The 26934-nt window shown below is 40.1% G+C and overlaps 1 protein-coding gene across 5 annotated transcripts in view; it reads right to left on the reverse strand.

Annotated features, from left to right (window-relative positions):
* Nucleotides 1-767: 767 nt before the first annotated feature.
* The window catches only part of LOC109939107 (receptor-type tyrosine-protein phosphatase delta), a 542862-nt gene continuing 516695 nt past the window's right edge, over nucleotides 768-26934 (reverse strand). For all 5 annotated transcript variants that reach the window (XM_048595070.1, XM_048595069.1, XM_048595071.1 and 2 more), the window contains 7 exons: nucleotides 19301-19586; nucleotides 18431-18609; nucleotides 16740-16866; nucleotides 15949-16074; nucleotides 13170-13324; nucleotides 5588-5723; nucleotides 768-934 (listed from right to left, as the gene is read on the reverse strand). In XM_048595070.1, coding sequence (XP_048451027.1) covers nucleotides 866-934; nucleotides 5588-5723; nucleotides 13170-13324; nucleotides 15949-16074; nucleotides 16740-16866; nucleotides 18431-18609; nucleotides 19301-19586 — 1078 coding nt within the window. In that variant the 3' untranslated portion in view covers nucleotides 768-865. The remainder of the gene's footprint in view (nucleotides 935-5587; nucleotides 5724-13169; nucleotides 13325-15948; nucleotides 16075-16739; nucleotides 16867-18430; nucleotides 18610-19300; nucleotides 19587-26934) is intronic.

Below are 26934 nucleotides of genomic sequence, written 5' to 3' on the forward strand. Positions count from 1 at the left end.
GGCCCTTGTTTTTACTTAACTTTGTTATTTTGTCGATTTATTTGTTCTCTGACTGCTACGGGTAACTCCCACTGAAATGAAAAACTCAATCAGACCATTACATGATAAGATAAATAAAAAGGGCTGCACAAAAATGTGCATTGAAAAATTCAAATTATGTCCGTTTCTACAGCCAGATACATACATAATTTCTACAGCTTAAAAAAAAGCTACAGTCTGGAAAAAAATATGAACAAATAAGCAACTTCTTAAATTCACTTCATTGAATGATAAACTTTTGTTAAAAAAAGGGAAAGAAGTTTACACAGTTAAAAATGAAGCACAGGGCAGCAGTATATTACAGTACTAAAAAACTAAATCAGTAATTTCAACATTCCCTCCCTCTTAATAATCAGTATGAGCAAATGGTGGTAAGGGGTGATGTTGAAGCAAACATGTCCAACTAGTTTCTCAAGTCAGGAACTGGCCTTTTCATAACATTTTTCATTCTTTTGTAGGTACAGTACTCAAGATTCAGCTTTGCAATCCATCTTTCACAGTTCTGTGGTAATCCTTTACACAATCATTGTCTTCCAGAACAGGTTTTTATCCTCACTTCTGTCAAAGTTGAATCCTTGAGTTATTTGAAAAATCCTTTTGATGTCACATCAGAAAGGATTCTCCTCTTCTTTTCAATTAGGTTATTAAACTGCCAATTCTTGGTCCACCTGGAATAATTTTTTTAATCCCTGCCCCCCCCCGCCCCCCACCCCAACTAATTTATCTTGAGCTAGGAGTAAGTAGTACTTCTCAAGCACATTGTATGGCTCAGAAGAGGCTTTCTGGATCTTAAATGGCCTACTGTAAATCCATGGTGGATCAGGTTTTATGTTGCATAGTGATCGAAGCTTCCAAGGTACTCCAGTGCAGCTCGATAACAGAATTGATACTGATCCTGCAGAGACACAAGAGAAAATTAACTTCCAATAAAACAGTACAAAGTACAGTAAATGATGCAGCTAAATTTCAAGTTTCACATAAGCCAGTGCACTCTGGCTCAAAATGTGCAGTTCTTGGACTGAGTGACTGCTCTGAACTATCAGCATTACAAGAATGCCATGCAATCCACAAAGTTTCCACCTCTGAAAACAAGCGGTTCCACAAACTTTAGCCTTTGGCATTGGAAGAAAGACACTCGTGTCCCTTTCTCATACAATTAATTGTTACCAGTAATTATTTTTAAAAAGTGCTCTGTAAAACACCATTGAACTTTGGGACTTATCAGCCTAAATACTGCGACTGTCTGTGGATCACAGCTGAACTCTGCGTGCTTCAGTGAGTTACTCACTAAAATGCTCATGATTGATTGGAATTCTTTATTTGCATTCTGACCAGGCTCTGAAATAATGGAAACATCTGCACATCTGTATTAAATTCCTCCTTCCTATTTTAGAGGCATTAAGAGATAACAGACAAGCGTCTCCAAGAAAAAGAAAAGGTGAATTTCAGATGAGCACTTCAAGAATATAGATTGCACAAATGGTGTCCTGTGTATGTATCAAAACTCCTCTGCATTATTGTTTTTAATCCTATCATTTCAAATAAAATGGTTTCAAATATACACTGGGTAGTTGATTAAGAGTTTTTATCAAGCTCATTTTACGTTCCACTTCTTTGCAGCATGACAGCACATTGCCTGTGTTATTGTACTCTTGGGTGAAGTGTTGTGGTGTAAAGGGGTTAAGTGGGAAATATGAAGTCATCAGATCTATCCTCAACTGTCATGCTTGGGTGACTGAGATTTCTGGCATTTGGCCGTTTTGTCTTAAGTTGATCTAGGAATTTGAGACCTATGATCTCCCAATAAAGTTGAAGTAAATTGGATTATCAGGTACACTGAAGTGACAAATCTCTAGGGGAACAACGATAGAAACAAGTCATTTAAAAAATTGGCTTTTTTGAATCAAAATCACCGTTATTTTGGTACATTGTGTTAGTTGTTTTTATAGAACTGTGAATATGAAATACTTAAAGTAGGGTTACTGTCTTTAGGATTAGTAGTTGGACCATAGATGCCTTTGTTACACCTATTTATTTCTCGGTGGGATGTGATTTCCCAGCTTTTATACAGACTCTGTAAAAAGTGTCCCTTTTGGCAGCAGAGGAAGCTTTCCTGACCATTAAGATTATGCGTGTAATCCTTCCCTCAAACACAAGGATCCTGTGTGAATTGCACTCTTTAATTTAGTTTGTTTGGGAATGAGGGACTAAAGCTAGGCTGTGATATCTCCATTCTTGCAACTGGAGCATGACATGCAAGTTATTGGAACTACCAAGGAAAAGACAATACCTGGATCTGAAAATGCAGCAGAATTTCAACTTGCCAAACATACATAGAACAAAAGAAGCTGCTCTGTTCTGGTCCAACTAACTTACTCCCTTTATGAGTCTATCCAGGTCAACCTCTTTCTTTTTAAATGGCAGGAATATTCCTAAAATGCTATGTGTGTTGTGGCATGTTTGTCAGTGAAAAATGGAAAATGAAAATCTATGTTTTATGTAAACATAAAACCTGCACAGTGAATTGCCAAAGACTAATTGAAAATAGCTTCAGTGTCTTTCACTGACAGAAAATGACAAACTGCAGCAGTTAGGTTTGTAGAACACATCATTGTAATCATAGATGGAAACCAGGAATCATTATTCAGGCCAATAAATTGCATTGTCCAATTTCAATTCAAAAAAATCTTAGTTCAACAACTGTCATTTTTCATACTTAACTCAAAAGTAAATAACACTATATCCCAAATGCACAATACTACTTAAATTACCTTCATAAAGAATATACCTGCCAAATTGTAGCCACAATTAACCATTATTTCAGACTTGCTGAACGAGGCAAATTAAAAAATATCTCTGTTGAGCATCACCAACTGTGTGTCTTAAGCTGGTACCACATTTTCTATTTGTGACTGCGAGTATTTTGCAGCAACTATGGACACACCTGCCGATGGGGATGAGGAAGGGAATCAGACTGGGTGTGCTAGGCAAGTGCACACGCACCTCAGATGCTCCATTCAAATTGTGCTAGTCACATATGGGATCTTGCTTTTTGATTTGGACTCTGCAAAGAAAATTTCCAGCAGAACGTTACATTTCTGAGGATAAAACAGAATAAGAAGATCCCTGCAGCAAGTGTGTCAAACTAGTTCCAGCACAGGGATGGTTCTTCCAGACCCTGTTGAGCAGGGTCCATCTAGATAGTGTATAGTTTGATGGCCAATTTTCCATGTTTCAGCACTTTGTGTAGTTTACATGTAGATTATTGGCCAGGTGCAGAAATTTCAGCAATTTGCATCTGCGAAGAGTCCCCCATTTACAACATAGCAGGAGGGTATTGGGAATTCCGCAGGAACTAACTCACCTCCCATTTCCCCAAAACCAGTCTGCAACAAGGCACCAGTCAAGAGTCTGACAGAATACTCCCCACTTTTTAGATGAGTGTAGCTACAAGAACACTCAAGAAGCTCGACTTCAACGAGGTCAAAGCGGCCTGCTGACTGACACCACATACAGCACCTTCAGCATTCATTTATCATTGACACTCTGTGACATCAGGGTGTACCATCGACAAGATATATTGCAATAACTCACCAAAACCTCTTAGTCGATACCTTCCAAATCTACAACCACCATAATCCAGAAGTGAAGGGTTATAGATACATGGGAATACCATCACCTGCAAGTTCTCCTCCAAGCCACTCAGCATCCTGGTTTGGAACTATATTGCTGTGTCCCCTGGATCAAAATTCAGGAATTCTCTCCCTAACAGCATGGATGGCAAAGATTCAAGAAGGCAGTTCACATCACCATCTTCTCCAGTTCAGTTGGATTGGGCAATAAACGCTGGCCGGGTTAGCAACTCTTAACATCTCAAACATCACAAAAACATTCCTTTTGGAACCACACATCTCTCCATTTTTTTAATGGCTGTTGGAGGGAAGTAGATGTCAAGAATGAGCATTGGGTGAGAAATTTTCAGAGTGTGGGACAGTTGAAGAGTTGAAGTCTTGGGAATTCCTCAGAGTGGAGTTGGAAACCTTGTTCCATCTTGTTTGTTCAGAGGTAACATGTCTATATTAAATATATTAGCTTAAATATCTTCAATGCCATGTACTTCCACAAGAAAAGATGAAAAGCATACTCTTCACATTATAATAGGCGAGTCATGTTACAGAACCACAGGATTTTAACAGGTCAGCAGGAGGCCACTCGACTCATTGTCTGTTAATTCCTCTTTGAAGGCCTCAATCGAACCTGTCTCCACCATACTCACAGGCAATGCATTCCAGTTCCTACATGAACAAGTTTTGTTTTGACATTGCTTTGCTTCTTTTGCCTTTTATTTTAAAGGTATGCCCTCTTGCATCATATCCTTTCACAATTATCCCTATCTACTCCGCTCAGACCCCCTCCAAGATTCTGAATTCTTCTATCAAATCTCCTCTCAAACTTCCTTTCTCAAAGGAAAATAGTCCCAACTTGTCAAATCTACCTTCACAACTGAAGCTTGTTCTCTTCAAAAGCTGTCTCTCCCCCTTTAGCTCAGCTCAGTGAATGCCCTGGGCATCACCCCAGAAAATAACTGAAGGTGAGTTTGCAGTTTTCACTAATGCTGTGCACACTTGACGCCAGCATAATGGAAATATGAAAGCATGAAGCAGCTGGTGAAAGCACTAATATACATCGGTTGCTACTCACAGTACTTGTTATGTGGTGCAAAGTATGGAATCTGTTGCTCTTGCTTAAGGTGGGTTGCTCAGATTTAGCTATGCTCGAGAATTTGCAAACTAATACAAAACAGAACAATTTGAGCCACCTCAGGTTTTCCATTCCGTTCAGCATTTAGTTGAACTGATGGGCTTTGTAATTGATCTTGAATATTTAGGTGCATCTTTTCACTTCAAATGATTTTTGTCATTCACTTGGATTTCCACTCACATAATTCTACTTTCTCTCTCCATTTATTCCATTACCCAAACCATTTTGCAGCTGGGCAGAGGGAGCCCTGTCCTGTGTCTAGGTCAATGCAAGCTGCATGCAAGGAGCACAGCGATCATTACCTGTTACTTAAATCAGTTCACAGCATAGGCTGACTTGCTATATCAAAATAGAAACTCAAAAGTTGGCATTCCTCTAATCTCTGGCACAAGAGCCACATCAATATTGTGTGATACCTGGGACTAGCCTCCAGCAGTACAGAATGTGTGAAACCATCTGGAACCCCAAATATAATTGCCAGAATTCACTAAAAATGATGGCGGTAAAGAGCTAATTTCACTGGGGTTTATAGGCCACTTCTCTTCTTGAGCAGTGGCAGAAGGATGATCATCCCACAAAATAAAAAAGTAGTTTTTTCTTTCATATCTCATTCACACATGACTTTCTGTGTACCTCAGTGAACAACAATTTTTCTTAACTCATTCACCATAAAGGATTGTGATCAGACAGGTTTCAGCTATTATCTTGGAATGGAAGTTGTTTAAATGGAGAGCTTATAGAAATTAGAATAAAGTAGCATTTAATTCTTTAAAAACTATTTGCTTACCTCTGTCTGCACCATAGCTGGTCGTTGTGTTCTTAGCATCTTGACAGTCTGAAAGATATCCACAACTCCCTCGTACCTCATTCTTTCCAACACAATACTTAGTGTTATGAAAACACCAGTCCTCCCAACACCAGCACTATGGGGAGCAAAAGAACATTAATTAAATGATAATCATGTGGCTGAGAAACTGCACTGGTAACAGCTTCCCACATATTAAACAACTATTAAGTATAATACGACAGCCAGTGTTTCTGAATGTTTCTGCTACTGCAAACCTTAATAACACATCAGACAGTCAGGGTTTTGTAAACATTTCATAAACAGCCAGTGATGTATGTTGGGTATTTAATTATTTAAAACATGACTAACTTATTTGGCAGTGTTCATTTTTAATTGCTGCAATCTGAATGGTTCTATTTAACGTGCTTCAACAATAAAGTGAATCCATTCCATTGCAAACACAGGTTTCAATATTGCTGTGAAAGTGGGAGGATGAGCTGTGCAGTAAAAGTACACACAAATCTATGTGATCTTTGTTAGCTACATTGTCCTTTGGAGTTTGATAATCACAAACAATATGAAAAGAATTTCCAGGTTTGAAAAGGTCTTCCTTAATTTCTTCTGGAGTAGAAGTGACCTGTACAAGGAGGACGGATTGCACTAGAATTGGAAGGGAACTAATATACTGGTGGGGAGATATGCTAGAGCTGCTTGGGAGGATTTAAACTCGTAAGCAACGGGGGTGGGAGGACCCACAGAGATGGTGAGGAAAGACATCAGTCTGAGACTGGTACAGTTGGGTAGAGGAGCAAGTCAAACAGTCAGGGCAGGCAGGAGAAAAACAGAGAATGAGGTTGGACTGATAAATTAAACTACATTAATTTCAATGCAAGAGACCTAACAGGTAAGGCAGATGAACTCGGGGTGCAGTTGAGAACATGGGACTGGGATATCACAGTAATTAGAGAGACGTGGCTCAGGGATGGACAGGACTGGCAGCTGAATGTTTCAGGGTACAGATGCTGTAGAAAGAATAGAAAGGGGGGCAAGACAGGATTAGGGCTAACATTACAGCTGTACTTAGGGAGGATATTCCTGGGAATATGTCCAGGGAAGTTAGTTGGGTGGAACTGAGAAATAAGAAAGCAATGATCACCTTATTGGGATTATACTATAGTGCCGCCAGTAGTCAGCAGGAAATTGAAAAACAAACTTGTAAGGAGATTTCAGCTTTCTGTAAGAATAATGGTAGGGGTTTTAATTTTCCAAACATAGACTGGGACTGCTCTCGTGTTAAGGGCTTGGATGGACAGGAATTTGTTAAGTGTGTAGCAGTAAATGTTCTGCTTCAGAATGTGGATGTACCTACTGGAGAAGGTGCAAAACCTGACCTACTCTTGAGAAATAAGGCAGGGCAGGTGACTGAGGTATCAGTGGGGGAACACTCTGGGGCCAGTGACCATAATTCTGTTAGTTTCAAAATAGTGATGGAAAAGGCTAGACAGGATCTAAAAGTTAAAGTTCTAAATTGGAAGAAAGCCAATTTTGATGGTATTAGGCACAAACTTTCAAAAGTTGATTGGAGGTGGATGTTTGCAGGTAAAGGGACAGCTAGAAAATGGGAAGCCTTCAAAAATGAGATAACGAGAGACGAGAGACAGTATGTTCCTTTTAGGGTGAAGGGCAAGGCTGGTAGGGGTACGAAATACTGGATGACTAGAGAAAATGAGGCTTTGGTTAAGAAAAAGAAGGAAGCATATATCAGGTTAGACAGCAAGGATTGAGTGAAAGCCTAGGATAGTATAAAGGCAGTAGGAGCATACTTAAAAGGGAAATCAGGAGGGCAAAAAGGGGACATGCGTCAGCTTTGGCAAATAGGGTTAAGGAGAATCCAAAGGGATTTTATAATTACATTCAGAACAAAAGGGTAACTAGGGAGAGAATAGGGCCCCTTAAAGATCAGCAAGGCCGCCTATGTTTGGAACCGCAGGAGACGGGGGGGAGATACTAAACGATTACTTGCATCAGTGTTTACTGTGGAGAAGGATATGGAAGATAGAGAACATAGGAAAATAAACAGTGACATTTTGAAAAACATCCGTATTACACAGGTTGTGGTGCTGGATGGCTTAAAATACATAAAACTGGATAAATCCCCAGGACCAGATCAGGTTTACCCTGGAACTCTGTGGGAAGCTGGGGAAGTGATTGCTGGGCCCCTTGTTGAGATATTTGTATCATCGATAGCCACAAGTGAGGTGCCGGAAGACTGGAGGTTGGCTAATGTTGTGCCACTGTTTAAGAAAGGTGGTAAGATAAAGCCAGGGAACTATAGACAGGTGAGCCTAACATTGGTGTTTGGCAAGTTGTTGGAGGGAATTCCAAGTGACAGGATTTTCATGTATTTGGAAAGGCAAGGACTGATTAGGGAGAGTCAATACGGCTTTGAGCGTGGGAAATCGTGTCTCACTAACTTAACTGCCAGGTTTGGAGAGTCTGAGCTACAGAGAGAGGCTGAATAGGCTGGGGCTATTTTCCCTAGAGTGCCAGAGGCTGAGGGGTGACCTCTTAGAGGTTTTAAAAATCATGAGGGGCATGAGTAATGTGAATAGACAAGATCTTTTCCTCTGGGTGGAAGAGTCCAAAACTGGAGGGCATCGGTTTAAGGTGAGAGAGGAATGATTTAAAAAGGGCCTATGGGGCAACCTTTTCACGCAGAAGGTTGTGCATGGATGGAATGAGCTGCCAGACGAAGTGGAGGAGGCCGGTACAATTACAACATTTAAAAGGCATCTGGATGGGTGTATGAATAAGAAGGGATTAGAGGGATATGGATCAAATGCCGGCAAATGGGACTAGATTTATTTAGGATGTTTGGCCGGCATGGACAAGTTAGACTGAAGGGTATGTTTCCATGCTGTACAGCTCCATAACTCTATGTCTGCCCTCATCGCCACATTTACCTTTCCAATCACCAGAGTCTATATGTCTGGGCTCTGCATAATACACACAAGAACTTAGCTGGTCTTAGAGAACAACAAAACATGGGAGTGTCCTCCTCTTCTTGCAGCCTAAGCAGCAGTGATCTCCCAAGGTGGCACTGTCAATCTGCAGATCCAAGGTACAGAGGAGGAGGAGTGAGGCATTGGGCACTTTGTGCTTGCTCCACCATCCAATAAGATCACGACTGAACTGATTGTGGTCTCAACTCCATTTTCCTGTTTCTCCCTGGGTCTCCATAATCCTCAATTCCCTTGTCTATAAAAAAAACTTGAAATTTATTCAAGGATGAGTTTCATTAAAGAGCCAGCCTCCACTCCCTGCTGGGGAAGAGAATCCCACATTCTAATGACCCTTAGAGAGAAAAAAAAAACCTCATTGGTTTAAAAAGGAGACCTCTTATTCTTAAACTATCTCCCTTAGTTTTGCTGCCCCAAAGTGGAAACATTCAGTTTCCTCAAGATCTTCTATGGTTCATGAAGATCACCTGCCATCTTAGAAAGCTCCAATGAATATAGACAGTTTAAACTTTCTTCATAAGATAAGCCCCTCAAACCAGGAATGAGTCAAGTGACCATCTCAAAACCTGTAAAAGTGTGAAGTAATGCACTTGAGGAGAGCTAACAACATGAAGGGTTAACTTTGAATGGTAGGATCTGTAAAGTATTGAAGTTCAAGTGACTCTGGTGTACAAATCCACAGATGCCTAAAGGTAGCAGGGCATGCCTAAAATTGGTTAAAAATGGTTATGAAAAGCTTGCCTTTATTAGTTGAGGCATAGACTACAAGAACAAGGAGATTATATTGAAACTACACGAAACACTGATGAGGCCTAAATAGGAACACTGCGTTCTTTTCAGTCACCATATTACAGGAAAGATATGATTACACGAGAGACAGTGCAAAGGCGATTAACATGGTCCAGCCTGACCTGGAGGATCTGAGATATGAAGAAAGATTGGATAGTCTGGGGTTGTTTTCCTTGGAGCAACGGAGGTTGAGGGGGATGTGGAAAAAGTGGATAAAATTATGAGGGGCATAGATAGGGTGGATACAAAGGCACATTTTCTATTAGTAAAGGGTCAATAACCAAGAGATAGAAAGCTAACGGAGGGTTCAGGAAAAACCTTTTCATTCAGAGCATAATTGGAATTTGAAACGCACTGCCTGTAAGGATGGTTCAGTCAGAAACACCTCTAAAATTTAAGCAGTGCTCAGATATTCACTTGCGTTGCCACAGCCTGCAGCTGGAAAATAGGATTCATGTAGTCAGATCTTCGTTGACTGGTGCAGGAATGGTGAGTCTAATGGCCTCCTTCTATATTGTAAATGTCAATGAGTTTATGCTAAAGCAAATGTATATTTTTAAATAAAGAGACCAAAACCAGACTGTGTTCGAAATGTAACCTCACTAATGCCCTGTATAGCTGCACTAAAACTTTTTCCCTGTTATATTCCATTCCCTTGTAATAACTGACAACATTCATTTGCCTTTATAATCATTTGCTGTACTTGCATATTCACTTGATATGATTCATGTACCAGGACATAGATCTCTCTGTACAACTGAGTACTGTAATCTCTCTCCATTTAAATAGTAAACTGATTTTCTATTCTCCCCAAGTGGACAAATTCACATGCACCCGTATTATACTCCATACTCTGATTGGGCAGTACATAATCTGTGAGATATGCCATTGCTGTCAGTGGGAGAATGGGCCGCTTCAGTGGCCTCCTCTGACGCTATCCTGCTTAAGGCTCCACCTCAATCCATGCTAGTTTACTACCGCTTTTGGCCCTGAAGTTGGGACAACTCGGGATTTGGGAAAATTAAGCCCCATGGTTTCCTCTTCTTTTTCTTAGATGTAAAGAACCTGGAGATGGCAGTAGATAAACATTAACTTCTGACTTATCCATTCTTGACTTGTTCTTTTTTTAAATTCTGATTAATGCTTGCACAATAGTCTTTCATCTTTCACCCAACTCTCTTAATAATGAAAGAACAATTATATTTGATAATAACATACGACAAAAGATACATCTTCCACTGTTTTAATTCTTCATCTGTGAAACAGATCAGTTTTACTGAGATGAAGTGAATAGGTAAGGGCCATAGTAGAAGGCATTTTCAGTCCTGACTGGAGTAAAAATGAAAAGGCAAATTAAGGTTATAGATAGGCTTTCTTTTGTGAAAGAAAGACTAACCATTTTTCCATAACTTTAAGATACTGGGCAAGATTGAGTGAGAGTCAGGGACTCTGTTAAGTTTTCACTTTATTGGATGATGGTCTATAGAACAAAAGAAGGTCTTGCAGTGCAGTAGTAACATCCCTATCTCTGACTCAGAAGCTCTGGCTTCAAGTCCTACTCCAGGGTTTGATGGCAAAGGAACTGACATGACCAAGCAGAATGAACATCAACTTTTAAGTTCTTCCAACATATGCCAATGGCAGGTATTAAGATGGGAGAGATTCATGGTCAGAAGGATGTTGTTAAACTAAAAGACTGCAGAAAAAAAGAGTTTACAAGGATGTCACTGGGATTGGAGGGTTTGAGTTGTAAGGAGAGGCTGAATAGGCTGGGACATTTTTCCCCTGAAGTGTTGGAGGCTGACAAGATGACCTTATAGATGTTTATAAAATCATGAGGGGCATTAACAAGGTAACTAGCCAAGGTCATTTTCCAAGGGTAGGGGAATCCAAAACCAGAGGGCATAGGTTTAAAGTGAAAGGGGAAAGATTTAAAAGGGATCTGAGGGGCAACTTTTTCACACAGAAGGTGGTGCCTGTATAGAATGAGCTTCCAGAGGAAGTCGTATAGGTGGGTACAATTACAACGCATTTGGACTGGTATACGCATAGGGAAAGTTTAGAGGGATATGGGTTAAATTCAAGCAAATGGGACTAGTTCAGTTTAGGATACCCAGTCGACATGGACTGAAGGGTCTGTTTCCATGCTGTATGACTCCATGACTCTATAAGTGGAACTAAAAGAAACTACTCACAGATCAAGCACGCCCTGGAGATGGAGCATGGGTAGTGCACTAGCACATTTGAGGCTTTCCTCAGCTGCTGGGCACCTCGGGGGCTGCAGTGCTTCATCTCCCCAAAAACAACACTCTATAACATGCACAAATGAAATGTACATTGCCACAGCAATTCACTAGGAGAGTTCCAGTTGGACAGATGGCCTTTGTAAATCAGACTGTGAAAACAACACAGGGCTACATCGTTGTACCTGCTGGGGTGGATTTGAGAACCGCCTCCTTGCTCTGTCACTGGTGGATGTTGTGGCACTGTTGGATGGGCCTGACGTCTGATGGAGAGCTCAAGAAGATCTAACCTCATCTCTCCAAGTTAAAGCTACTTCCCACCCACTTCTGAGTTTTGGCCAGCCAGTGTTGTTGGAGAGCAGTGAGAGTACAGGACCTCCTTGTTGATCAACTCCTGGGCTTAGCAAAGGTGGTCATTAACAGATCCAGGCAGCAGTCCATGGAGACAATTGTTACACTGCCCCTCTTCTGTGGTTTCGCCCACACCTGCTTGGCCCTGGAGACGGAGCATGGGTAGTGCACTAGTGCATTTGAGGCTTTTCTCAGCTGTTGGGCACCTTGGGGGCTGCAGTGCTTCATCTCCCCAAAAACAACACTCTGATTTCAATAAGTTTCCTTTGAATAAGTGCCCCTCTGAGGCACTGTCATTGGTTAATTGAGATAATTTGTTTCATGGGTTAGTCAAACGGCATAAAGGAGGTCTTGTCACTCAGTGGGTTGCACACCTATTGCTGAGTCTGAATTTTCTGGTTCAAATCCAACTTCAAGACTTATGGTTAAAACATTCATAAATAGCATAGAAAGACAAGATTAAAAACTGAAAGAACTGCGGATGCTGCAAATCAGAAATTGCTGGAAAAGCTCAGCTGGCAGCATCTGTGAAGAAAAATGTGGAGCAGTGCTGCTGGAAGCTAAGTGTGCAACATGAATAGATTAAAATTTACTCCTGTCTTTAAAATTACAGGATTTACGTTGCTCTAATGAGGTGTAATTCAACCAAAAAATTCACAATAACAAAAAATAGCTTCAGAACATTTCACTGTGTAGTTTAAAATTTAAATTCTATGAAAAGGACTGTTGAGCATGTGATGATATGAAAATTCAGCACCAAATGCCTTTCTCCATCAGTTGGAGTCTGATTTCTTTATTCCCATTTTGTTTAATGCACATTTCACCCAGAATTGAAGCAGAGAGACATTTCAAAGCATCTATTGTGATTTATCCAAGGGCTATCAAAAGTCACAAACCAGTTTGCAATGTGAAGGCTTTGCTGGTGTAAGAAGCATTTTCCATTTCATACAGTCTCTGTGATTCTGCTTTACAAGCTGATAATGAATTTTTGAACCTGTGCCACCTCACAGTTACTCAGAACTCCTTTATGCAGTTGATCGAAATTCACCTGTGCAGTACCTTCGGTATTCCCTACGCTACCAAGCCTACTTTACAGAACAGATCAGAGAGTCACCTTTTCCTTTAACTATCCCTCTTCCTTCAGTGAGCAAGAGGCAATACACTGGAGAGATTACTCACCTGCAGTGAACGCTGATGGGTCCATCCTGCCCAAATTGCTCTTTTGTCTTGTGCACTTGGCCTATGAAATCAATAAAACCTTCGCCAGACTTTGGCACTCCTTGCTCTGGCCAGTCAGTAAACTGGAACTGCCTTACTGTGCGTGACTGACCATCCTGTTTTGTCCCCATTGAAAAAGAGAAAGAAAAACAGGGCTGAAACAATGAACCACACCTCATTAATTTCTCTGAAGAATCAGAATAAACTGAACAAACTGCAGCGCACATAGCAGAGCAGTGCTTGCGGTTCATTTATTTTATGCTTTTCAATACCAGTTAACAGAAAAACCAGCCTTGAAGATTGAGCTGCAGACTTGACAATTTGAAGTAATGCACTAATGTCAATAGATCTGAGACTGCTTCTAAATTCATGTCATAATTCACTCAGATCCAATGCTCCAATGTCTGTTTTTCTTGACTTGCTAATCTTCTGACTGCTTTGTGTGGTGCTTTCTTTTCACAATATATTGCCATTTAACAACAACAAACATTAACTTCTTGCTGATATAAAGTCTGAAAGAGTTGACTGAAAGCTTATGTTGATAAAATTGAGAATGAAAAATTACAACATTCCTAATACATGATAAAAGCAGTCGTTGTCATGGATTTTAAGCTCAGCAATATTTATAAGACAATTAGTCAGCATTATGTATCTGACCAAGAATATCTGTAGGGAAATAAATTTAGAGACTAAAACCTGAGGCTAACACTGTTTTCAAATGGTAACAGTAAGATAAAATCAGTTCAACCACTTTTAGTCCAGTCTTTGTGGAACACTGCAGTTGAATAATTGTCACATTTGTCACGAGAACATTGCTAATAATTTGTAAATCATTTGGACTGCATTTATCCAGGCTACCCTTTTAGTTTGCAGATGTCACATAGGTGATGTTATAGTGGCCAGACATCAAGTAAAGGGTATCATTTCCTTAATATTACAATAATTGTTGTTTGTTATATTGTTATCTTCAGAAATTGTGTGTCAGCTCAAATCAAAGTCAATTTACACTAGAATAGTAAATGATGAATTCAAAGACACTTTCTTCCAGCCCATTCTCAAGTTGCTAAGGAAGTAAAAGCATGAACTTTTCATGACTGAACTGTTACAAATTCAATGTTATGTGTGTATTTTATTATTTTTGCTCGATTGATTTGTTGGTAACATTCACCTCAATAGATAGTTGTCACCTGCTACAGTCATAAAGGGTTATAGGCTATTTGGTCCATCGCGTCTTTTAAAGCCTTACTTACCAACTATGTTTTGAAGTCATTTTTAAATAATTAATTTGATTTGACATCAATGGCTTTCTGCAAAATCACATTTCACATTCTCATTACCCTCAGAATGAAGCCATTTATTTCGAATTTTGCAGAATTAAAATTTTCAAACTTTGTTCTACACTTCCCTACTATGGGAAGAGTCATTGCCCACCCATATATGATATCAACTGTGCGAATCAAATAGCTCCATAATGTCCAAACACAAAAGTTAGTTCTCTGCTCAGTGCTCAGCCCTTCACTCCAGTGTCATCCTGCTGAATCATTACAACTCCAATACTATAATATCCTTTCCAAAGAACCATCTCCAAAACATGAGCACAATATATTAAACTGGATCTGACCTGTACTATGTATAATTGGAGTAGTCTTCTATCTCGGTATATTCTAAATCACTTACAAGGTTCACCTTCCCACATGGACTGAACTGGTTCAAGTTGGCTGCATACCACTACCTTTATACCACAATACATGCAATGACTCCCATTTTATGAACATAAATTTTTAATGCTGTTTCTTCTACAATGTGGTGCCTCAACCTTGTTTAAGTATTGTATTAAGTCAATATTGTTCTGCAATAGTATTATCATTTTCTTAAAATGCTCTGCTCTTATTCCAAGTTGAGAGTAACAAATATTGGTAAAGTTTACTATGTTCAAATTTGATCCATTTATATTCTGATCAGACAGGTAGACAGGTCACAACAGTGGACTGACCATGCTGCCCAATCCAACTTTGGCATACAGTCTGCAATCTTTCACAGATAAAAACCAAAAGAACTGCGGATGCTGTAAATCAGGAACAAAAACAAAGCTGCTGGAAAAGCTCAGCAGGTCTGGCAGCATCGGGTCACCGGACCCGAAACGTTAACTCTGTTTTCTCCTCCACAGATGCTGCCAGAACTGCTGAATCTTTCACAGATATTCAGGTAAAGCATTATAAGTAGGCCTTGTTGCAAAATGATGGCTGAACTGTAATAAAATTCACAATTTACCGGGTTGCTATATTCATAGAAATCATAGAATCCCTACAGTTTGGAAACAGGCCATTTGGCCCAACAGGTCCACACCACCCCTCTGAGGAGCATCCCACACAGACCCATTTTTCTACCCCTGCATTTCCCATGTCTAACCCACCTAACCGAAACATCCTTGGACACTATGGAAAATTTAGCATGGCCAATCCACCTAGCCTGCACATCTTTGGACTGTGGGAGGAAACAGGAGCACCCGGAAGAAACCCATGCAAACACAGGGAGTATATGCAAACTCCACACTGACAGCCACCCGAGGGCGGAATCAAACCCAGGTCCTTGGTGCTGTGAGACAGCAGTGCTAACCACTGAGTCACTGTGCCACCCATTGTGGAATGCCTGTGGACCATACACAGGTACTATATAGCAGATTCTCAACAGATGCAAGACAGATTTTGGTTTTACCAAAAGGAGAAAAAAAATTTCTTACCCTAGCATCTGTAACTTTGAACTCTCTGAGAATGTATTGTGGCATGTTGTACTCTGCCATGGGGTCTACTACGAAATACTGATACCTAGCTGATCGCTCCGCAGGCCAATATTGGTGACATTTCTCCTGAAAAACACAAAAATAACTGTGAATTGAGAGGCATTATTTCATCCGGTCCATTAAGCATTTTCGAGATTCCCTGGTGTTCTAACATGTGTCCAATATTCTCTGTAAAACAATTGGAGTGGTGCTGGTAAGTTATTGTGCCTTCAGAGGTCTCAAAACAATCAAAGCTGTGTGGTTGACTAGAAGTCACAGAGGGTGAAATTAGTCATTTAGCCACTTAAGGACGTTTCATTTAAGTTTTGCAGAGATTTGGAATCATTGAAGCTTCTATAGATTTCAGTCTAGGGGACAGCAAGTAGTTGAAGCTAGAAAGTGCTGGAATTGCTCAAAAGGTTACCCAGAACTTTAAAAGGAAAGATTTTTAAAAGTTATGGCAGTGGCCTTTCATCAGAACACATTTCAGAACTTGCTTAAAACACTTCCTTTTAACATGTGTATAATTTCCTTTTTAAAATGCAGAGTATTTCATTCATGTTCTGCTATTACTTTGCATTTCGAGTAATTAGAAGCATATAATTCCAAAAGCATTTTCCTTTTCCTTATTAAACACATTAAACCACATATTTTGACACCAATGCATTAAAGTTTAAATGGTACTACTTGAGATAGATGTTTGCACAATGCATGACCCAAATTTGTTTGTGTGCAATCCAAAGTGTACTCACTCTGCCCATTTCTCGTAGTTTGGTCAACATAACCACAATTGTAGAGTTGTGCTCCCAAAGCATTCTCCAGAAATCTTCTGTTGTCTCTGCTAAGGGTCCCTGTGTGGCTATATATGCTTTCTGCTGCCTGTAAGTAAAACAGACCAAACGTAACACGTGGCTATGTTGCTCCCTTTCATCAAACTACACATATGGCAAACGAGTCAACTGCTAGCAGACTTACCTCTCTTTGCACAGCTGGGATCTACTATGCATTTGTTGAGGAACATAATAACATTTATATTTCAGAGAATCCAGCGGGGGAGAGATTTATTCTGTGAGGTGTGCAAAATGGGAGGAAGAAACAGCCTTGCCTTTATAGTCATTAATATCCAATTAGGACCAGTAATTATATCTCACTGAATCTCTGATTGTGCACAAATTATCTTTATTCTACGCAACATGTTTTTAAACAAATTAAGTAAGTACTGCCTTATTACATTTGTTCACAGGGAGGATAGTAAAAGCTTGCAAAGGTCTGTTTAACGTGATAAGATGGGGAATGCATCTTTACTGGGGTGAGATTAACTCTGTCAATGTTGCAATGTTTCCCAGTTATAAAACATGGGATTAAAAGATATTTGAGATTTGTTTCCACTGGCTGTAAAAATGTAGCATATGATTCATACAAAGGAGGTTATATTGTAGGTTAGTGCCATCTTACTGTTCGTTCATTCCCGGCTGACTGTAGCTCGTGAATTTGCCCATGTTTGCTCGTCTATCGCACTAATCAATAAATAATTTACAAAGACTGTTATGATATCCAGCAACCATCACAGAGCAACAAGCTCAAGTAGAAATCTGAATATATACAGAACAATGATATCTGGATGTGAAATTGTTTAAAAAAATTATTTACTTAGCACTTCTGCATGTAGTTGACATATTTTCATAAAATGAAGTAAGTTTTGGAGTGGAGAACACAGTAGTCTTACTGAGTGATTCAACACATTTATGTACAGAATACTGATTACCTGGAAGTGATTCTCAGGTAATAATCTTCTCAAAAATAATAATAAAACATGAGAGAAAAAGACAGATTTTACACTCTGAGATGTCACTGTCCTTTAGAAAATATTTTCTAATTTAATTTGGGGCAGCTGCCACTATCAGTGTGGGCATAAACTACTCCAAAGCTTTAATATGTGAAAATAATTATTGTTATATCATTATTGCATTTGCAAAATCATTTGCAGTTCATTGTTGGTAAATTCTATGACGGGCTTAGATCATGAAGAGAATAATTAGATGCTTTACAAGGCACAGTGTTATCTCAGGCTTTATAAATAAGGTCAGAGTCTTAAAATAAGGTTACAGCCTGGAATTGTTTATTTCCCTTTATATCGTGGAATTCATTATTTTATAACTGGTTCTTGATTCTACACACTGTACCAAAACAATTTATTGCTGACAAGCAAATGCCATTTTTTTGATGTATGGTTACATCCACCCTAACAAATGAACAAAAGGGACCAGATCAATGCAAATCAGTTGACTAATAATAACCAGTTGATTTCCAAAAAAAAAAATAGTGGCAATATTGATTTCATTCACTTTCATTCTTTGTTGTACAAGTGCAACTGAGGACTAAGAGTTACAGTCTGTCACCTACAACAGGTTCACATTTCAAGACCACTGATATACCCACTTACCTATAACCATCAATAAAACTGGCATTAATATAGTCTGAGCCCTCAACTCCTCTGATTGGTTGTAGACATACTCTCGTAGATTCGTATGGCATAATATTAACAAGGCGATTCTTGAATTTATTACATGGAAGGTTGGCACTAATGAATCTTGATGTGTGGGCTTTCGTGTTGGCAAGACGCTGCAGGGAAGAAAAATAATGAGTTTTAAAGTTGCCCGAGACTTGGAAAGTGGTACTTTGTAGAAGTCAGTTTCATGACATTCAGTCTAAAACTGGAGTTCAACATTGCTGCAATTGACATCAATAACAGTTGAGGATCAGAGGAAGAAATACATGTCAAAGCCAGAAGGAGGAAAGCTTCCTATGCTTCTGAACCAAGTACAAGAACTATCAACCAAGTACTAAGTGAGCAGAGGTCCACAGTACATAACCTGGACAAAGCTAACAGTCCCAGTCAGTGAAGGATGGCTGATGCACATTGTTGGGGCAGAAGTGGGGGACAACTACCAAACCTTACCGGAGATCACATGGTACTAACACTGTGTTTCCCAGCACTGTCATTTAACATCAAGACAATTCATAAACCGCTGAAAATTGCAATTGTCATTTATTGATACAGATATACTTGTTGAGGTGGTTGTTCTGAATTGAATAACACTGCAATAATAACTTCTCTTCTCTCTGTGTTAATAAGATATCCTTTCTTTAATTTTTGAGGTTGTGAAGTACTTGACATGCACAAAAGTATAATCAATACAGTGTTAGTTACTGAGTTGTTGAAGTTACTTTAGCAATTGGTTACTCTAATTGGTTAACTGTTTGAAACTTTTGAGCTATAGCAGAAAGAAAGCTGGAATTTCCTTCACATTACCTTGAATTCCAGTTCCATTCCTGTGACGTTTTCTCCTGGCTCCACTTGTGTCAGCTTCTGGATATACGCGTATAGGTTCCTGGCTGGCACTTCGGTATTTCCACAAGTCACTGCTTCAAGCAGTGCATCATGAATAAAGATATATTGGTCCTCAGTCTGAACCATGTAATTCCTCTGTGATCTCATTAGTGTTACATGACCATAAATATCTACAGTTTTCTCATGCTTTATTCTCTCCAACATGGCATCTATTACAATGAAACAACCAGTCCTTCCAACTCCAGCACTGTAAAAATAAAAGGGAAACCCACACAGATTAGGGTTCATGACAAATCTCATGTTTCATGTGTTCTGCATAGAGGTCAGTGTATACTCTCAAAGTTTACGGTATTACATTCAATTTCCTTTTGGATCTGTTTCACATTTTGCACTACTGCCATTGATTTCAACTTTTCAGTGATGTAAAATTGTTGGATAATGTACGCTTGAAGACATAAAACTGGCATTCCTATTTAAACAAACATACTGGGTTTACTTTCAAGTTTTTGAAAAGCCTTTTAAACATGAGCAGAGAACCAATTGTCCCGTCAATCAGTACTGAAATGCAAACATCCCTGGCACAGTGGTGGATATGATTTGCGTGATCAGAGACTGATGCAGAGTAACTGGGATCTGTCAGTTTTCATTGCTGCAAGCAAGTAACTTGCTTCAAACTGATACATTATCATAGCTCAGTCCAAGGCTATGTTTTACGAACCAGTAAGGGTCCTATCACAAAACATCTGCTTCCAGGATACCATGTTTCTAACAATCATATTTTCCACTTTTAACTTTATCCCAAAAAGGCAACTTCACTCCTACATAGTGACACAATATGCTATTTCTATTTTGAGTTCTATTTTCACTTCTTAGTGGTGTTTAAAAAGCAACAGTTTTAACAAAATAATGAAATACAGGAAAAGTCAAAAGCATTGTGCACTGGTAAGGTCTACATCTTCTTTGTTTTTCAGGTGTCTTTTTCTTAAGAGTCTGAAAGGAGTATTTCCTTCTGTACAGATTCATTCATATTCTGAGACTACATTGCTTAGAAATACACTTGTGGTTGTATGGATGGAGGACATGTGAAAGGGACTGGAAAAATGCAATTTTTGCATCTATAAATTAGCCCTGGCAAACCTCATGAATGGAAATGAAAGTCATATTCAGACTTCATTGGCTCCTCAGAATATTATATTTATAATAATAATGGCCGTTTAGTTCTTTAAAAAGCACCAAAATATTCAACTTACAAAATTGTTTCTATTTCAAGTTAAGGGTATGCTCTAAGATTTGGCTGCTGACTTTGTTTTATAAAGTCTGGAGTACAAGCCTTTGTAACGTGAAATCTCATGATTAAAATTTCATTGTCAAACAGGTGAGCAAACACTTCCGGATCAAGAGGAACTCAAGTACTCGAGTGTGCAAGTCCGAATAACAGCATTTCTCACCTATGTCCTTGTGCCTAGAGTAGTTGTTCATTATTGCAAGTGAATTTGACATGCAAATCTATCATTTTAAGCATGTAGCTGTGGTAAGAACACATTATTTAACAAGCTAGTTTGTTATTTCATCATTATTGCATTTTTCAGGGTGTAAAAGGTACCCAAAATTCTCTGGAACCTTTTCATTAGTTTCGAAGTGTCGTCACTATTCCAATGTAGGAAACACAGCAGCTGATTTGTGCACAGCAAGTGTCATAAATTGATAAATAACAATAAACAGGGAACCTAATTAGCTGGATGTGGCCACCAGTGGCCCACACGAGCTGTGTTAGAGATTCAACCATTCACCACATTTATAAACAACTTTTGGGATGGGACAAAAAGCCATCTGTCCGAGTTTACCATTACACCAAGACAAGAGGCAATAAAACAGTGTCAATGGAATCGTCAAATTACATAGAGATATCGATTGATTCAGTGAATGGATACTATTGTGGTAAATGGATTTCAATGCAAGCAAGTTTTTTCAATGCAAGCTAATCTTTAATTATGGAACTCCAAAAGGTAGAACAGTAAGCAGAGCTGGTGCAAACACCAGGCAATGGTGTTGAATGGCAAAATTGCAGGGAAGTGGCAAAAATGTAAATGAGCTATTCACAAAATTACATCAGTAAATGAACATGCTTCAGCGGCAGAAATGAGAGGTTGGCATCTACTTATGTGCATCCACTTAGATTGACAGGCATATAGATTACTATATGTTAATACTTCAGTTTTTCCCAACACTGCATATTTATATTCCTCGTTCTGTTTATGTGACAGTTATACTGATTTATGCATTTATAGGACTATTCCAAAATCATGAACCAGTGAGTAATATCAAAGAACGTAATCTAATCAAGCCTGCTCAATGCTAATGATTATTAGTTGTCTAAGCTATGCATAAAATCATCCAGTAACTGTTGCATCAATATAATAGTTCTCTATGGGATCCACAATTACATGTTATAATATGCATTTTTTGCAGCTTGTCATAGAAACATACAAAGAAACAAGACAGAGCAGAAGTAGTCCATTCAACCCCTCGGGTCTATTCTACTATTCAATATGATCATGGCTGATCAAGCTCAATACCCCAAACCATTTAATCCATTTACCCACAAGAGCTATATCTACCCGTTCCTTGAAAACACACTGATTTGGCCTCAACCACTTTCTGCGGTAGTGAATTCCACTGGCTCACCACTCTCTGGGTGAAGAAATTTCTCATCTCAGTCCTAAAAGGTTTACCCTTAATCCTTAAACTATGACTCCTCATTCTAGACTCCCCACACCATTGCGAACATTCTTCCTGTGTCTAAGCTGTCTAATTCTGCTAGAATTTTATAGATCTCTATGAGATGGCCCCTCATTTATCTAAACTCCAGTGAATACAATCTCAACTGTCTCACTCTCATATGTCAGTCCTAACATCCCAGAAATCAATTTGGTAAACATTTGCTGTACTTCTCTATAGCAAGAGCATCCTTCTTCAGACAAAGAGACCTAACTGCACACAATATTCCAGGTGTGGCCTCACACACGCAGCAATGTTCTTGTTCCTGTACTTCAATCCTCTCAGTACAAAGGCCAACATACAGTTTACCTTCTTTACCTGCACGCTTAACTTCAGCATGAGGACACGTAGGTATCATTCTATCAGATGATCCCTCAGTCTCTGACACACTAGTGAAAACAGTTTAAATTTGTCCAAGAGTCTTTCCAACTGACCTATATCCTACCTTTTCCTTTGAGAACCTTCCTCACTTCAAAATCTCCCCACCCCCGACTGCATCCCAAAACCAGCCCAGCTCGTCCCCACCTCCCTAACCTGTCCGTCCTTCCTCCTACCTATCCACTCCTCCCACCTCAACCCCAACCCCTACCCCTATCTCCTACCTACCAGCTTCATCCCCGCCTCCTTGACCTGTCCGTCTTCCTGGACTGACCAACCTCCACCCTAACTCCCCACCTACACTCACCTTTACTGGCTCCATCCCTGCCTCTTTGACCTGTCTGTCTCCTCTCCACCTATCTGCTTCTTTATCCGTCTTCCATCCGCCTCCCCCCTCTCTCTATTTATTTCAGAATCCCCTTCCCCTCCCCCATTTCTGAAGAAGGGTCCAGACCCGAAATGTCAGCTTTCCTGCTCCTCTGATGCTGCTTGGCCTGCTATGTTCATCCAGCTCTACACCTTGTTAAGTTAAATTTGTCCAAACTCTCTTTATGGCTAATACTCTCCAATCCCGACAACATACTGGTAAATCTCTTTTGCAACCTTTCCAAAGCATCCATATCATTCCTCTAGTGTGGCGACCAAAATTGCACACAATACTCCAAAAATGGCCTAAATGATATAGCTGCAACATGACTTGCCAACTCTCATACTCAGTGCCCTGAATGATGGAGGCAAGCATGCCATACACCTACATTACCTCCTTATCCACTTGTGTTGCCACATTTAGGGAACTATGGACTTGCACTCCAAGATCCTTCTGTATGTTAATGCTCCTAAGGGTCCTTCCCTTCAATATTTACTTTCCTCTTGCATTTGACCTCCCAAAATGCATCATCTCACACTTGCCTTCATTAAATTCCATCTGCCATTTCTGTGCCCAACTTTCCAACTGACCTATATCCTACTGTATACTTTGAGAACCTTCCTCACTGCCCACAACTCCACCAACTTTCACGTCATCTGCAAACTTACTAATCAGACCACTTACATTTTCATCCAAATCATTTATACATATATTACAATCAAGAGAGGTCCCAGCACTGATCCTTGCAGAACATCACTGGTCACAGACTTCCAATCAGAAAAACTGCCCTCCACAAATACCCTATCTTTTATGATCAAGCCAAATTTGTATCCAACTTAGCAACTCATCATGACTTAATGGACCTGCCTATCATGAGGAACCTTGGCAAATGCTTTATTGAAGTCCATGCAGACAACATCCTCTGCTATACCCTCAATCATCTTTATCACTTCCTGAAAAAACTCACCAAATTTGTCAAACAAGACCTCCTCTGCACAAACCCATGCTGACTATCCCAAGTAAATCCATTCTTTTACAGATGTGAGTAAATTCTTTCTCTAAGTAACTTCTACAATAATTTCCTTGCCACTGAAGACAAGCTCTCTGGCCTATAATTTCTGAGAATATCCCTGTTGCCCTTCTTAACAGAGGATCAACACTGGCTATTCTCCAGTCTTCTGGGACCTCATCTGTGACAAAAGAGTACACAAAGATCTCTGTCAAGGCACCAACCATCTCTTCCTTTGCCTCCCTCAGTATCCTTGGATAGATCCCATCAGGTCTTGGCGATTTATGTACTTTAATGTTTTTCAAGACATTCAGCATTTCCTCCTCCTTAACATCAACATGCCCTAGAATATCAACAAACCCCTCCCTAATCTTATTGTCATCCATATCCTTCTCCTTGGTGAATACCAATGTGAAGTACTCATTAAAGACCTCACCCACTTCCTCTGGCTTCTTCCATGCGTAAATTCCCTCCTTTATCCTTGAGTGGACCTCCCCTTTCCTTAGCTACTCTCTTCTTCCTAACATATATAATAAATAGGGAGATAGCAAGAACTGCAGATGCTGGAGTCAGAGACAACACAGTGTGGAACTGCAGGAACACAGCAGGTCAGACAGCATCAGAGGAGCAGGAAAGTCGATGTTTCAGGTCAGGACACTTCATCAGGACTGGGAAGGGGGAAGGGAGCTCGGAAATAAATAGCAGGAGGAGGGATGGAGCTCGGGGAAGGTAGATGGGATGGTGATTGGTGGATGAAGGTAGGGATTGGTGGGGATTGGTCAGTGAGAAGGGTGGGGCGGATAGGTGGGAAAGAAGATGGACAGGTTGTGTCAGGTCAAGGAGGCAGGGATAAAAGGAAGGGTTCGACATGGGATGAGGCCGGTGGTGGGGAGATTTTGAAGCTGGTGAATTCTATGTTGAAGTCATCAGGCTGTAGGCTGCTGAGGTGGAATATGAAGTTTTGTTCCTCCAGTTTGTGGGTGGCGTCATTGTGACACTGGAGGCAGCCCAGGATGGACATGTTACCAAGAGGGTGGGAGGGGGAGTTAAAACGGTAGGAAGCCGAAAGGTGCTGTTGATTGTACCACACAGGGTGCAGATGCTCTGCAAATTGGTAACAAACACCATGGATTCTTCTTAATTCTACTTCCCAAGCACATTTCATGGCCCCTTTCAGCCCTCCTAATTCCTTATTTCCTGCTTTGTTTATATTCCTCAATGACCTTGTCTGATTTCAGCTTCCTAAACCTTACATAAGCTTCATTTTCCTTTTTGACTAAACTTTCAATACCTCTTGTCATCCAGGATTCCTGAATCCTGCCATCCTTGTCTTTCATCCTCCCAGGAACATACTGGTCTTGAACTCTTATCAACTGACCTTTAAAAGATATATTCGATGTAAAATTACCCTCAAGAGACTGCTCCCAATCTAATTTTTCAGTTCCTGCCTAATACTCCTGTAATTAGTCTTTATCCCAGTTTAGCACTTTCACCCGAGGACCAGTCTTAACTTTATCCATAACTGTTTTAAAAGTTACGGAATTTTGATCACAATTCCCAAAAAGCACACCTACTGAAAGTTTGATCATCAGGCCAGGCTTATTTCTCAATACAAGGTCGAGAACAGCCCCTTCCCGAGTTGGACTATCTACATATTGTTTCAAGGTACCCTCCTGGACGTACTGAGAAAATTCTGTCCCGTGTAAGCCCCTTGAACTAAAGGGAGTCCCAATCAATATTGGGGCAGTTAAAAACCACCTACTACAACATACCTAATTGCTTTTACATCTTTCCATGATCTACCAACATATTTCTCCCTCTTTTTCCCGCTGGCTACTGGGAGGCCTATAGTATAACCCCATCAATGTGACTGCATCTTTCTTATTTCTGAGTTCTATTCCTGGCCTTACTGGATAAGCCATCCACAATGTTCTCTCTTAGTGCAGCTGTGACATTTTCCTTAGTCAGTAATGCAACTCCCCACCTGTTTTACACCCTTCTCTATCACGCCTGAAATATCTGAATGCTGGAACATTGAGTTGCCAGATATTATAGTTGAATACACAGCTACCCAGCTGGCGTAGGGGTGAGGGTTTCAGATATCAGCATCATGGGGATCTTTTCCAGGGCAGGAGGGACCTGAATAAAAGGGACAGGTTTCACCTAAACTGGAGGGTACCAATATCCTTACAGGGAGGTTTGCTTGGGAGGGTTTAAACTCATGTGGCAGGGGAGTTCAAACAAGAGCAGTACATCAGCATGTGGAGTGATTGAGAAGAAGGGAGAGATTAAGTCGAGTAAGTTCAATAGGAAGAACAGGCAGGCCCCAGTCAATGAACATGGCATGAGTGGCAGTGTGAAGTGTATTAATTTTAATGCAAGGAGTATAAAAGGTAAGGCAGATAAGCTTAGAGCTTGAATTACTACATGGAACTACAATGTTGTAACCATCACAGAAACTTGTTATGAGAGAAGGGCAGGACTGGCAGCTCTCAGCTCATTGCTTTACCTGATATCCTCCTTGTCAATCAAGCAATTTTTTGGGGCTTGGCTGTTTAAGCAGTCAAATGGATGTCTGGACTCTAAACCAAGAAAGAATAATGAGACTTAATAAAAGCTAAATCTGACTCCATGAAAATAGTGGAACTATGGCATTCCTTTTCCCACAATTAAGTTGACCAGGTTTGGAGACCATTAACTTTACAAGTCCTAAGACGACTATGGTAAAGCAAACATGGCCCCAGTGCTGGGCATTCTAAACTGACCCACAGTTGGAGAAACCTGGCTTGACAGAAAATTGATCAAACTAAATTATACAACAGCCTGCACTTATCAGCTACAGAGAATAGTAGAAACCAAGGTCAAAGCGGTCACAATGGTTCACGGGGAACAAGCTACAACCAGCCTGAGGGAGAAGTTACAATCAGACTTCTGAGCACCTTGATTTCCAGCCAGTGCCTGAGGATGTACACTTTACATCTCCCTGGCAGGGTAATAGTGAAGAGTGTTACCACAACCCCATTGGATGTTTTCAACTCCACTCATGATCCCATTAGCTAAAGG

Source organism: Rhincodon typus, chromosome 3 (genome assembly GCF_021869965.1).
Source record: "Rhincodon typus isolate 14 chromosome 3, sRhiTyp1.1, whole genome shotgun sequence".
Taxonomy (NCBI): Eukaryota; Metazoa; Chordata; class Chondrichthyes; order Orectolobiformes; family Rhincodontidae; genus Rhincodon; species Rhincodon typus.